The following is a 12233-nucleotide window of genomic DNA, read 5'->3' as shown; positions in this document are numbered from 1 at the left end:
GGAAAATCATGTTTTAAAACGAGTCCGTCTCAGTAGCCTACTTGTAAGGCTTTCTCTTCTCTTGGAGAAACCATGATTTGGTAGGCTATAATAGCATTTCCATAAATCACAGCCTATTATATTGAAACTCTGCCAAGCTAACACTTGGTATTGCCTTAGAAAAATAATTTAACTTTGACCAAAGAAACCTCTAATTTTGTTAAAGTGTAAGTTAAGATAGAGTAGTGCTGCACATGACATAGAGGAACGAGATATACAACAGTCTATGAGTATGAGGTGATAGTGTACAGTGGGGACCCAGAATAAGGGCGGTTGCGATGACTGCCAAAACGGATAAAACGATTTGCAAAATAAAGCAATTGCAACTGCCCTATAGATAACTATCTACTACGTTTAACTAAAAAAAAAAAAACAAAGAAAAAACAAAGAAATTTGAAATTTGAAAAAGAGAAAGTGCGTAAATTTCCTCCAACCTGTTAAAATTGTAAGTTTCTAGATGGACAAAAACCTACGAATGTCTCCCTCATCCACATCCGATGGATTTTTTTTGTCTGGTTTTCCACCAAAAATGCATGCCATCCGAAAATACAATTCTTTTGGATAGCCAACGAGTTTAAAGGTTTTGTTATGAGCAATGGAACCGTTTTCAGCCTTCACACAGTAATAAAAAGATTCTTCTATTGTTTGTAGAAGTTTCTTTTGTAAAGCAAACCGATAGCCATAAGGTTCTAGTACATTACACAGAAGGTATTGCCCATTAATGTGTATCTCTGCGAAGTATAAAAAGCCAGCATTTATTATAATAGGTAAAATATGGCAGCCTACGGCCCTCTATATTCTATAACAAAATGAAACAACATGTAAACAAAATGTATCTCAATGTATTTTTAAAAAATACAAAACAAACTAATTTGTCTTCTGTTTCTTGGTTGGCCGTTGCCTTGGATTAGGGCAAGTATTTGCCATATGGCCCTTCTGTAGACACTACAAAAAAAAATAAAAAATAAATAAATTTTTTTTTTAATATTAAGAAAAAAAACATCACTTACGTTGTGGCAAATCCGGTGTTTGGCAACCTTATCCATATGCCAAACCCCTTTCTTTTTGGATTTCTTTTTCTTTTTTTTTTTTGTTTTCCTTTCGGATTAGGAATTGCAGATGGTGGAGTCGTACAAGCTGGAGACGGAAAAGCTGGAGTCGTAGAAGCTGGAGACGGAGAAGATGGAATCGTAGAACCTGGAGAAGGAGCAGCTGGAGTCGTAGAAGCTGGAGACGGAGAAGCTGGAGTCGTAGAAGCTGGAGACGGAGAATTTGGGGACGGAGAAGCTGGGGACGGATAATCTGGAGACGGAAAAGCTGGGGACGGAGAAATAAGAGGTGGTAAAGAAGATGTATAATAAGATGTTGAAGAATGAGATGATGGAAAGGAAGATACTGGACGTGGTAGAGGAGAAAATGCTGGAGAAGGAGATGATGGAGTCGGAGTTGGAGATGATGGAGTCGGAGATGGAGATGATGGAGTCGGAGATGTAGATGGTGGAGTTGAACTAGGTGAACTGGGCATCGGTAAAGAAGGATAGGGGGCAGAAGGCGAACTTGGGGCCATAGCATCTTCGTTAGTTCTACTTAAATAAAAAATAAGTATTAATTTTTAAATCTAAATATTTTTAATTATCTATAATAACTTACCCTAATTTACGCTCTTTTTTCTTCCGATAGTATTGCCTCACGAGGGCATGGCAATTGCAGAAGGAAGCCGGCAGCCATCGATTGTCCGAGTCTGGACAATTTTTAAATTTAACCAAATACCAGACTAGGAGCTTTCCGTCTTACCATACAAATTTCCTAAACGAAAAAAAGTAAGTAATATTTTACATGTAGACAATTAAAAAACAAAACTGACTTACCTGGAATCAAAAATTTCCTTCACTTCGAATTCAGGGTCGAGATCTCGAATATCTTCCGCCATTTCACCATTAGCTAAACTAATGAAAAAATGATCCAAAAAAACAACGTGGTCTCCGCGAAACGTCTCACCCCCTCGATTTTTGTGAGGGAGTACCTCTCCGGCATTCTGATTGGCTCTCCCAGACAGATTACAACCGTCACCACCACGGCGCTGAAAAAGGAAAGCAAAAGCAAAACCTTTAAGCCCTTTTATCTGTTGATGTTTCCCGCGTTTGTTTTTCACTTTAATTTATGCAAATAAAATGCTTTTAACCATATTTAAATCGTTTTTATATTTTATTCGATTAAACTAAGCTACAGTGTGTCTTAATTGACATGAATGTAAATTGGCGTTACCATGGCACCTAATACACGCTTCAATACATAAAAGTTAACCATAAATAATTATATTTAATTGTTTTCAATTACACCGCGATATTCCTTGTTTCAAGAGGAATCGAATGAAGATAATATAGTTATTTTAAAACTAAAACTAATCCCGAACGAAGGGTTCAAAGTTTTTCCCCTCCCCCTTTAGTACACGAAACTAAAATAATTATTATAAAATAAACACACGGGTTATAAAACGAACACACAGGTTTGCATTCTTTTTATCTTTAAATATGTGGTAATATGTAAACTAAATGCTATTATTTGTATAGTGTTGCATGACTTTTTCACTGCTTTTGGCAAGACGACGATCTTCGTGCAAAAGAAACCTGAAGGTTATGGACTTGTCTGCCATCGAGCCATAGAGAGAATTGCAAAGCTGTCGGCATCAAGGATATTTATGCCAAAGTTGAAGGTTCTCCCAAGAATGTACCGTACGAAGCCAAATCCTTTATGGTAGGTTTGCTCCAACAGGTGCGAATATTTGGGACCGTTATTCAACACAAGACTTGATTTTAAGGCCATGACGTCAAACATCTTTGGGTTCTACCGAGAATAAACAAGAATGGTACTGTTGTCGTGTTGTGAACCATCCGGCAACGTTGCGTTGCGACTTCCCCTTTTTCTCCCCCCCCCTTTTTTCCCCTTGAAATGTGAGGAGGGGAACGCTGTTTTTTGGAAGGCAGTTCACGTGTTGAGCTCGACTAACGAGCGTGTCTGGGCGAGATGCCCAATACAGAATTGAAAAGTATGAAACGTTTTTGCCTTTTAATCCCCCGTTCGCAAAATTACTTGTTAGCGCCAAACCCTACAAACAAAAGTTTAAAAGGCCCCTTTTTTGTGCTTTCGCTTGGAAATAAAACTTACAATAAAAATCAAACTCTTGGACCTATTAAGTTTTAATTTCAATTATACCTTTAGTTCAGTAATTAATTTAAATTTCTAAATACTAAAATTTTGGGAATTTTTCATTGTGAAGTTAGATAGATGGATCCTGAAGCTGGAACACTATTTCTCGGTTTAGTCGTCACTTCTCAGCCACTTGCCCAGCTCTTTTTCAGTCCAGTCATGGGTTTCCTTGGCAACCGATCGGGTTCGATTCGAATACTATGGCCATTGGGTTCGCTTTCTATGCCAGTGTGTTTGCATTGCCTGGACTGAGGAGATGGTACCTCTTCACTGCCCGTTTCATCATCGGAGCTGCTGGAGGTCATACAAATTAAATACCTAATAAAGTGTTTAAAATTTATTTTAATTGAATTAACAGGGACGGTTACTTTATGTTATAGTTACGTAGCATCTGCTAGTACAGTTAAAGAACGGACGACTGCATGACCAGCCTTGCAGATGACCAAATCATTTGCATTCATTATTGGCCCGTGTAATTTTTTAAATTTCTGTTAATTGAATTTGAATTAAAAGGTTTACATTTAAATGATTCAGGCCACGTTTGTGACGCTGGGCGAAGGTTATCCAATTGGAATTATAACCATATGGATATTATAACTGCCTTGACGGCCAGCGCCGGAAACGCTGATATTGCTAATGCTGAACTGTGAAGACCACCGCCTCCCCCTATTCCTACGACCAGTCACCCTACCCAAAATGTCAGGTACCCATGTTTTTTGTTTATCGTCTTGACAGTTTGTTCATTTGTTCATCAAACAAATAGGATATAGCGGTCGGGTCTAAACCTTCGTAGTGAAAGGACGTGTTCACAACGCTCTCAGTGATCCCCAAAATTCACATAAGGCTTCAGACCTACTTATACGCCCCCCCGCTTTGTATCACCGGCTACCATTCGCGCCCAAATCCCAGCCTCTGCTCCATCGCCCACACATGCCAGAATCGCGCCAAGCACTAGCTTATCAATGGGCCCAGAGAACCTACTAGAATCCCGTAGCCCACCTCGCAAAAAACCATGCGGTAGTGAATCCCAACTCCCTCCTGTGATCGTGAAACTAACCGATGACAAACCCAGCTTCAAGAACATGCATATAGCAGAACGGAAAAGGATCCAAGCCGAGATCATAGAAATAGCCGGGGAACCCAAGGACTCTTCGATCTTGATTGGAGGTGACCTGGCCATCCACGCTCACGACAAGGACCAACAAGCCATCCTCCTTGAGTTGAAATCTCTACAGGGTAGACCAGTGCTTTGCTCTCTCCCTAATAGCTCATTCGCCTACAGAACCGGAGTAATATTCGGGGTCCCTATAAAAGATTCGACAGAAGAGATCCAAGAGGCCCTAGCAGACCAGAATGTGACCCACGTGAAACGCCTACCCATGAGAGGAAGACCGGACGTGTGGTCAGAGAGGATAATCCTTACGAAGATAAGATAGGGAACCTAACCGAGGACCTGGCCAAAACGAATGACAGGTTCGACCGCTTCGACAAAAGGTTCGATGACGTGATCATGAAGCAAGAGGAGAATGCCGGTTCCCTAGCCACAAGATTTGACAAACTAGACGAGTTTATGGGTGCAATGATGTCCACCTTCGGCCCAAAGATTAGCCCCCCCCGACCACGCTCAACAACCTTTACCGAACACGAAGCTCCCACCTAACCCAAGCCGATCGGTAAACACGGCACACCCATCCCTTCTCAGGCACGAAGATTTCATGCTAAACTCCTCGATCCCCCCATCACCATCATCTTACTTCAGACTCTCCGACCAGGAAGACATGGATCACACCGCCAGTAACTATGACTGATCCGACTACTAAAAATTTCAAGTGTCTACAGTGGAATGCAAGAGGCCTCACTAAATCAAAATTAGAAGAATTCCGCCAATATCTATCCTTGGTTAACCCAGAAGTAGCCCTACTTAGCGAAACACACTGGAACAGCGGTTTCGCCCCTAAGTTCAAGTCCCACCACATCCTCAGGAAGGACTGCCCCAATAGACTGGGGGGAGGAGTGGCCATATTAATTAGTAAATCTTTACAGTTCTCCCCGATAACCCACAACTCACCTGACACCATTGAAGCAATTGGTGCCAGCATTCTCTTCAAGAACAGCCAACACATTGATTTCACCTCTATCTACATACCCAGTGCCAACTGCGAGACCGAAGAGATTGAGGCCATGCTAGACAGAAGCAACCCATACCTCCTTGGTGGTGACTTCAACGGACACCACCCACTATGGGAAACTGACGCCACCGTGAACAAGGCCGGCAAATCCGTCTACGAAGCCCTGATCAACGACCAAGACGCCTGCCTCATCACCCCACCCAACCTTGGAACTCGCCTGGACCCAGTGTCTGGATAAGCATCCACAATCGACCTCACCATCACAGCAGCATCCATCGCCACCTCAGCCACAACCACATTAGGTCCCTACATGGGCAGCGACCACCTACCCATCATCATCACTCTGAACGCCAGTGTAGTGCACTACGCAAGCCGTCCGAAAGCCTGGGCCATTAATGAGGAGAAGTGGCCTGCCTGGAACAAACGTTTAGAAGTGCTCCTCGAATCCCAGAACTTCATCGAAACCCTAGATCCGGCTACAGCGACAATTCACCGATGGCCTCGAGGCCAGCAATGAACAATTCTTCAGGAGAACCAGCCCAAGCTGCAGAGCAACGCACAAAGGCCCAGCCCGCCCGTGGTGGGACGAAGAATGTAAGACAGCGGTAAAGGAAGCACGCCGAGCCTTTAGGGAATGGATGGACTACCCAATATCTACAACAAAACGGGAAGAATGGAGAAAAGCCGAAGCCAGGAAAAGAAGAACCATCATCACGTTCAAAAAGAATGCATGGTCAACCTTCATTGCTAACCTGGGCCCAAACAACCAACCAAAAATGTGGGCCTTTGTCAGGAACATGGTTGGGAACGGATCCGACGTCTCTGCCACAGGCCAGGCCCTCAAGTCTGGTGGCCACATCTTTCAAACGCCCCAGGAGAAAGCCGACCTTTTTCTAGACAGATTCAGTAGCGTCCACCCCAGAAACATTACTAACAATAGGCACTTTGAGGTAGCAATAAGTAACAAAACCCGATCGCGGACTACTGATCCCCTGAACGACGCCTTCACGCCGGAAGAACTCGACAAAGCCATGCCGAAATCAAAAAGTAATGCGACAGGGCCCGACCTGATCCAGAACAAGATGATAAGGAATCTGTCTAAACCTAACAAAACATCCCTTCTCCACCTCTTTAACACGCTTTTGACTAACACCTACGTCCCAGCACAATGGAAAAACGCAGTGGTTATCCCCCTACTAAAAAAAGGCAAGCCAGCAGACGACCCCAACTCCTACCGACCAGTTTCACTCACCTCCTGCCTAGGAAAAACCTTTGAAAGACTGATGGCCAACCGACTACACTGGCTCCTTGAATCCAAAGGAAACATCAATACAGCCCAGGCAGGATTCCGGAGAGGATGCAGCACAACAGACCAGATCGCCCAACTGGACGCCGACATCAAGTACAGTTTCAACCATAAACGCTCGACGGTGGCCACATTCCTCGACATAAACAAAGTCTACGACACGGTCTGGATCCAAGGCCTGCTCTTCAAGATGGCTAAAAAAGGGATCGCTGGAGCGTTCCTAGGATGGATTAAGGAGTTCCTAACCGGACGTAGTATGAGTGTCAGGATCGGAAGCATAACCTCCATCCCAGCCCCGGTAGAAAACGGAGTACCCCAAGGCGCGGTACTGAGCCCAATCCTTTTCAACATCATATTAATCGACTTCCTATCCTCCACTCCAGAGACGAAGATATCACTCTACGCCGACGATGTGCTTCTCTACTCAATGGTGAAACGCCCAGCGGACGCCGAAGTGACCCTACAGCCAGTCCTAGACAAAGTCCGAAGATGGGGAAGGAAATGGAAGTTTAGCTTCACCCCGAATAAAAACGCGATGGTTGTTTTCACAAGAGCCTATAAACCCGGGAATGATCCTCTTCTCTATCTGGATGGCCACCGAATTCCCTCTCAACCCACCTTTAATTTCCTGGAACTCTGGTTCGACTCCAAGCTGCTGTGGAAATCCCACATCGATCACGTAACCAACCGTTTCCTCAAACTTAAAAACCTTTTCTCTATTCTGACTAGATCCAAAGCTGGCCCAACAACTCAAACACTCGTCCTCCTGCACAAAAGCCTCGTCAGAAGCCTGATGGACTATGGGGCTATAGCCTACGGCGCCGCCAGCAAAACTAACTTGGAAAGAGTGGACGTTGTGGGACGCGCTATACTAAGGAACATACTGGGCGCGAATCTATCTACCCCAGTAGAAATGTTGTATGCGGAAACAGGGACGGAATCACTCAGCTGGAGAACCAAACTGCTCACCCGTAAATACCTGATAAACCTAAGCCACAAACCTAATAACCCAATACATAAGCCGTTCGTCCAGCTCGCTACCACAACCACCCCATGGAAACCTAGAAGCACCCCAGGCTTAATTAAGGAATTGGACTTCGTCAAATCCCTGGGCATAAGCCTCTTTCCACACCAACTCTTACTACCATCCACCCACAAGTACCCACCACCCAGCAGACCACCCGACTGCAAAACCTCATGGTTCCCCCTGAACAAAGAACAAGCCATGGCATGCAGGCACCGGACAACAAACCTCTTCAACTCCTTCAACAGCAGTGCACCGGTGACATCCATCAGGGCCTACACCGACGGATCCAAATCATCGTCCCCCGAGACCACAACGTGCGCTATTTTTGTCCTCACCCTAAACATTGAACATGCCTGGACGCTAACGAAAGGCTCCAGCATTTTCACGGCGGAAGTCACAGCCATATACCAGGCCCTGAAACTAATTTACGACATGGACGACTGCCCCCCAGAAGTTATCATATACAGTGACTCCAGTTCAGCCATCACTGCCATCTCATCGAATTCCCTATCGGAAAATGAAGCGGTTACAGCCACCCGGAAAATAATTGCCAGCCTCAAATCAAGCGGCACTCGAACTAGTCTGACATGGATCCCTAGTCACACTGGTATAGAAGGAAATGAAAGGGCGGACAGACTGGCAGCTATGGAATGCAACACCCAGGACGGAGAGAGAGTCAACAACAGCCTGTCCCCCAAAGAAATGGTCTCAATAATAAGGGCCAACTGGGCCATCAACCTCCTCCGTGACCAGAAGACTTGCAAGAAAAGTTGCATACAGATGAGACCCAGGTTAGGCACCATCAAATGGCACCAACACGGAAACAGGCAAGTAGCAATATGCCTGCACAGACTCCGTTCAGGGCACAACCGACTCAATGCTTTCAACCACAGGATAGACCCAGAAGCCGACCCAAGCTGCCGCTTCGGATGCGCAGCCATCGAAAACACCCGCCACATACTAGAATCCTGCCCAAGAAATGAAGAATTCCGCCTTAAAATCCGCCAGTTCTTTTCGGATAGGAACCTCGAACTCAATGCTAATACCATTCTCGGCCTCAACCCAGCAGTCGACACAGATTCCCAGTTTAAAATCCGGAACCTAACGACCCAGTTCCTAACGCAATCCGTGCTGATCAACATAATCTAACAAGCCATAGGTAACCGACGAGGGTAAGGATTTCAAAAGCGTTTACGAACGCCACAGGATCATAATGGGGACCAGTCACTTTGTTGGTTGTGTGACTACAACCAGTCCGGACGGGGTGGAATTCTCCCACCACTCACTTCCTGCTTTAAAAAATCTGAAAAGAACCTCGCAACTCACCCAGGCAGTAGATCATCCTTCCCAATTCCAAGCAACAGCCAGTAGGAGCCCACAAGCAAATAAATATTATCCATCAGTAACCCGTGCACGGCAGGGTAACGTGTAACCTAAAGAAGAAGGGAAACTATTAATGTATGCCACCAAACTCCCAGACACATCGAGTACTACAACAGCAGCTGGACCAAAAGAGACCAGGGACCTAAAAGAAACAGAAGACCAATCACTCAACTCTATAAGCTGCGAACAAACATGACCCTAAATACCACTCACTCACTAAACTCGGACCTTCAATCAATTGCTTCTCCAGCAACAGGGTTAATCCAAACAAGATGCCGCGACCACAACGAATTGTCCACTCAAACACAACAGCCGCCATTGAACAATGCAAGTAGCTACGGACCTGCTGACAAGCCTGAAACTCGCAATCCAAACCTCGATCGCTAGATGGCCTTTACATTCACAACACAACACATCCCCTTAATACCCCCTCCCTCGCCTCGCCAAAGTAAGCAACCAGCAGCGTCGGTGCGGAAGGTCTTCACCTAGAGGACCATTTGCTGCGACTGACCGTCAGCAGAAGGGCACCAATCCACTAACCAACCAACCAACCAAATAGGATATAGCTGCAAAAAAAAACAAAAAAATGAAGAATTTATCTGGCATCGAAGAATTTATCTGTCAACGTGGCTTTGCTTGCACAAAAGTGGAAGCGTCTGTTAAGTGTTAGTCGTCACTTGCGTCAACTACGTCATAACAGAAATATTTTCATTGCTGCACACCACACCGAATCAATCCATCACAGAAGGAAAGGTACAAGTAGGTTAATCAGTCGCCGTGGTTTTTACCAAAGGCATACGATTAATTTGACATTGTGTGCATGCAGGTATTTTAATTTGTGTAGTGATTGGAAGACTTGTGCTCATATCTTCTCTTACAGGGCTGTGGCAAAAAAATTATTCGAAAATCTATATATAAGTAGTACAGTGTGCTATAGTTTATTGACCTAATGAGTGGTATAACATGAGTAGTAATAATGCTTCAACCTTCCAAATGTGTGTGTGCTCAAAACCCCTGGTAAAGGTTGTAATAGTGTATATTACTTTAGTTTTTTCTTAAGCCAATGATTGGAATGGCATCATTTGCGAAGCAAACTAACAACTCAGCAAGCCAGTAATGCCCTGGAGATCATACTGTAAAGCAACTATCCATCATATCAGAGGAACTGATAGAGAAAATTCGTGAAGAACGAAATGTAGAAAATCTTATTGAGGGATTCGAAAGATATGTCTACAGCTTTGGTTTAGAAGGTAACGAACACAGATGCGTGACAAATGACAAATGCTCAAATCTATTATTTTATGACATAGAATTTTTTCCTTTCAAGTCATTTTTGCCATTATTCTGGACCGATGTCTGGGAGCCTTAAGTAAGAGTTGCTTCCCGCCTATTGCTGAGCGTTAAATGTTTGCAACGAAAAATATGTTTGAAGTGTCTCATGAAAGTATGCATGAACTTCCATGGTGGAAATATTTTCCTACAAAATCTTATAGAAAACTAGCAAAATGTGAGCACATCATGTACTAGTAAAGCCAAAAATATCCAATTATATAGATTTTGCCACGTCATGATTTTATTTTTAACAGCGTATTTTCAGACTTGATTAATGAAGACCTTATCAGTGGCGAGGCTACTGAGACGCAATCGTTGGTTTTCAATCAAATTTTGACTGCTGAAGGCGTTGACACCCGTGATAATCGTCTCGATTATCGATCGCGATCTTGTTGCAGCTGGTATTGAAATGGTTTGCACTCTCTTCCACGTATAGAATCGAAAAAATATATATTTCGTTTTCACTTATTTAGACGGGCAATGCCACCGTGTTTCTTTTACACGATATCTTGAACAATCCAGAGGTAAAGGTTCGCGTTTACGAAGAGCTGGACCGAGTTTTTCTTTCTCCGGAAGACGCAAAAACTCCTCCGCTTCTTTTGAAGTTCAAATACCTTAAAGTGTTCATCACTGAAAGTCTTAGGTATTACCAATAAAATGATAATTAGTCTTTTCCTCTTGGTTACATCTTGAAAATTTAGGAGGACACCTGTGGCTCCTAATGTGGCGCGCATATTAGAAAACCGTTTATCTTTCAAGGTTATTACGTTGCTGTTGGAGTTAGCTTGGAAGTTACTTTAAATTCTTCCGACCTCCCATTACGCAATTGGACTGCAAGGATTACATTATCTGGTGCATGCAGGATTGCTGGCACGAATCGCCGGAAATGCGGCCTGATTTCAAATCTATCCGTGGACGGCTAAAGGAAATGGAAGCTGGATTGTAATAAACAACATAATTTTGACCTAAAACAGGAACTAAACAACCCACTTCTATTTGTTCTCGCTATCCCTATCAGAAAACCCAACATCTTTGACAACATCATGATTATGATGGAGAAGTACACCTACAATCTGGAAGGACTCGTCCAAGAGAGAACAGATCAGCTTGTGGAGGAAAAGAAGAAAACGGAAGCCCTTCTGCATCGAGTTTTGCCAAAGTAAAACTTATTTTCAGCCTAAAATAACAAGCAAATTCTTAACATCTGGAACACTTGTTGGTAACTGTTTAGGTCGGTAGTAGAATCGCTAAAACGAGGCGAGCCTGTGAAAGCGGAGAGTTTCGACTCTGTCACGATTTATTTCAGCGACATTGTCGGTTTTTAGCCGTTAGCACTCCGTTGCAGGTGGTCGGTCTACTCAACGAGCTTTGCACTTTGTTCGATTCCATCCTGGAAAATTATGATGCATACAAAGTGGAAACAATCAGTGACGATTACATGGTGACCAGCGGTTTGCCCATTCGTAACGATGACCATCACGCTGCTGAAAGCGCTTCACTGGCGCTTCACCTCTCGGAGATTAGCAACTTCCACATTCGACATCAACCTGGAAAAACGCTGAAACTACGCATTGGCATCCATTCTGGTATGTTTGATTTCAATCAGTTGAATTTCATGGCCTTGTTTTAATTAATGGTCACGTAGATTCAGGTCCTTGCGTTGCTGGAGTGGTTTGATTGAAAATGCCTCGATATTGCCTCTTTGGTGACACGGTTAACACAGCATCTCGGATGGAATCATTCGGACAAGCTCTTCGTATTCATATTTCTGCAGCTACCAAAGAGCTTTTGAATAGGTTAGGTGGCTATA

General features: G+C 43.9%; 2 protein-coding genes and 1 pseudogene across 2 annotated transcripts; 2 read left to right on the top strand and 1 right to left on the bottom strand.

Annotated features, from left to right (window-relative positions):
* Positions 1-1132: 1132 nt before the first annotated feature.
* On the bottom strand, positions 1133-2073 carry LOC123466776 (extensin-like; the record flags this gene model as incomplete). The annotated part of the gene is made up of 4 exons (XM_045166944.1): positions 2063-2073; positions 1908-1985; positions 1700-1780; positions 1133-1622 (listed from the first exon to the last, which is right to left on the bottom strand). Coding segments are annotated over exons 1-4 (660 nt in total), but the record flags the coding sequence as incomplete, so codon positions are not given.
* Positions 2074-6676: 4603 nt separating this feature from the next.
* LOC116932420 lies at positions 6677-10603 on the top strand. Its single transcript, XM_045166941.1, has one exon. The coding sequence runs from the start codon at positions 6872-6874 to the stop codon at positions 8855-8857; it is 1986 nt and encodes a 661-aa protein (XP_045022876.1). The 5' UTR covers positions 6677-6871; the 3' UTR covers positions 8858-10603.
* A 533-nt stretch (positions 10604-11136) lies between these two features.
* LOC116928648 lies at positions 11137-12233 on the top strand (annotated as a pseudogene).

The sequence above is a fragment of the Daphnia magna genome, unplaced genomic scaffold (assembly GCF_020631705.1).
Source record: "Daphnia magna isolate NIES unplaced genomic scaffold, ASM2063170v1.1 Dm_contigs117, whole genome shotgun sequence".
NCBI lineage: Eukaryota > Metazoa > Arthropoda > Branchiopoda > Diplostraca > Daphniidae > Daphnia > Daphnia magna.
Note: the sequence above shows the minus strand (reverse complement) of the source record. Positions and strands in the feature narration are given on the sequence as shown.

Excerpts from the sequence above, each read along its gene's own strand:
- LOC116932420 (XM_045166941.1), top strand. The coding sequence starts at position 6,872 with ATGGCTAAAAAAGGGATCGCTGGAGCGTTCCTAGGATGGATTAAGGAG.